Source organism: Micropterus dolomieu, linkage group LG01 (genome assembly GCF_021292245.1).
Source record: "Micropterus dolomieu isolate WLL.071019.BEF.003 ecotype Adirondacks linkage group LG01, ASM2129224v1, whole genome shotgun sequence".
Lineage (NCBI taxonomy): Eukaryota > Metazoa > Chordata > Actinopteri > Centrarchiformes > Centrarchidae > Micropterus > Micropterus dolomieu.
The window spans coordinates 9,745,375-9,747,254 of NC_060150.1; the positions used below are offsets into that span (position 1 = coordinate 9,745,375).

Sequence of the window (1,880 nt, forward strand, 5' to 3'; positions counted from 1 at the left end):
TATTTTATAAAAAAAATATATATATATATATATATATATATATATATATATATATATATATATATATATACACACATTGAATTAACTGTAACACCTGAACACCAGTGTTCGAAGGAGTGTGTGCAAACTAATTAGCAAGTGACCAAAGATGCCTGAACAGTAAACCAAAAGTAAAAGATCCATGATAAATATATAGCTAACAGTGATGAAATAACAGTTCAAATTGTTAGCTAAAAGTAAAATATTTGAAAAAAAGTATTAATCAAAGTTACAGCAGCAGCTGACAGCCCATTTCTATTGGTAGATCTGCAAGTAGGGTAGCAGCTGTAGTGTACTTTTCAGGAAGTGGCATTAAATAATCAAAAATATTGAATTGAAAGAGTATAGTATGTGATTTTTACTGTGGTATTTTTCAGGATGCATTTCAAATCATTTCCGTTTGCTTTCTGCGGCCAACAGGCATTTACATGAATTTCCATCTGACAGGCGGAAGAAGTGGAGGAGGAGGAGGACAACGACGACTAGACTTTGAGCATCTGCCAGCAAACTAATAAATTGAGATAAATTGTGAAATAGTTAAAAGTAATTGATGACTTAAGTAAGTAATGGATAAATGGTTAAACTAGCTAAAAGCAATGACTAAATGATTAATATAGCAGAAGGTAATGGGGAAATAGTTCAAATAGTTAGCTGTAAGTAATGGATCAATGGTTGAAACATCTAGCTACTGTCACTAGTAGTATGACTGCAAACATGACCTAACCTTTTGATCCGCACTAAAAATTCAACTCTTTATGTACTTTCACTTTCAGTTCTCTCAATTCAAATTCACTTCTCTCATTTCAATTTCAATCCACAAGATTCAGTTTTAAGGTCAAAGACAGTTCAAGTTTCTTCAGGAGGAGCAATTGACCCTTCACTAAGCCACGCCCTGAATACGCAGCTGGCCAATCACAGCGCAGTATAGGACTCGCTCTAACTGAGGTCCGACCCTTTCATGGCTGCGCTCCATTGACTCTAATGCAAAAGGCGTTGTTTTCTAGCTTTTTTTGGCTGTATTTTTCTAAGATATGGTCAAACGCTGTTCCTGGGGCACTTGTAATAGTTACAGTTGCTACCCAGAGAGGTTGAAAGGAGAACTACGATTTATTCTCTTTCCAAAACCTGAAATAAATCCAGAAAAATGTCGGCTGTGGATTGTTCCTAATGTAATGTAAGTTAGCTAATGCTAGCTAACTTCCAATTGAATGTAATGTGATAAAGCCCTACTGTTCTGATTTTTAATGATTGTAATAATGAATAGAGGCCTACCTAGCTTTACAGGAACAATGTTGTTGTCGTTCATATCATTGTCTTTTGTTTAATTCGTCGGCGGTTGTGGTTGTTCACTTGTACTGTGTGAGTGGTAGGCTTTAGCTTCCATCTTTCATTTTTTTCACGTCAGTTTGACAGTCTGAATACAACCTTCAAATGTGTAATGCAACTGCAAAACTGTCTGCTTCTTTCTGAGATCGCGTTTTCCAACAAATCCTGTGCAGTAATAGACAGTGGCAGCGCCGACAGTTTGTCGGACTTAGCAACAGTAACTAAGGGGGGCGGGGCTTAGCTAAGAGTCTATTAAGTGCAGATCAAGCCTGCATTCTTTCCAATAACCAGCAGAGGGCGACTCCACTGCAAAAACAAGTCCAGTTCCATCAGAAATAATGGCAAAATAAGCTTCCCACCTCAGTTAAACACTTTTTAACTGACATCAGTTAAAAACACTTTCAGTAAACACCTCAGTAAACACTTTTTAACTGACATCAGTTAAACACTTTTTAACTGACATCAGTTAAACACTTTTTAACTGACATCAGTTAAACACTTTTTAACTGACATCA

At 36.3% G+C, this 1,880-nt stretch overlaps 1 protein-coding gene across 3 annotated transcripts in view; it reads left to right on the plus strand.

Moving 5' to 3' along the window:
• LOC123974868 (male-specific lethal 3 homolog) overlaps positions 1 to 1,880 on the plus strand; it is a 63,127-nt gene that overhangs the window by 24,396 nt on the left and 36,851 nt on the right. Inside the window, exon 14 of one of the 3 annotated variants that reach the window (XM_046055882.1) lies at positions 460 to 573. The exons of the other annotated variants lie outside the window; for them this stretch is intronic. Within the exon in view, the coding sequence (XP_045911838.1) occupies positions 460 to 532 (73 nt within the window). The 3' untranslated portion in view covers positions 533 to 573. Of the gene's footprint in view, positions 1 to 459; positions 574 to 1,880 lie in introns of those variants that run through there. 3 annotated transcript variants of the gene reach the window in all.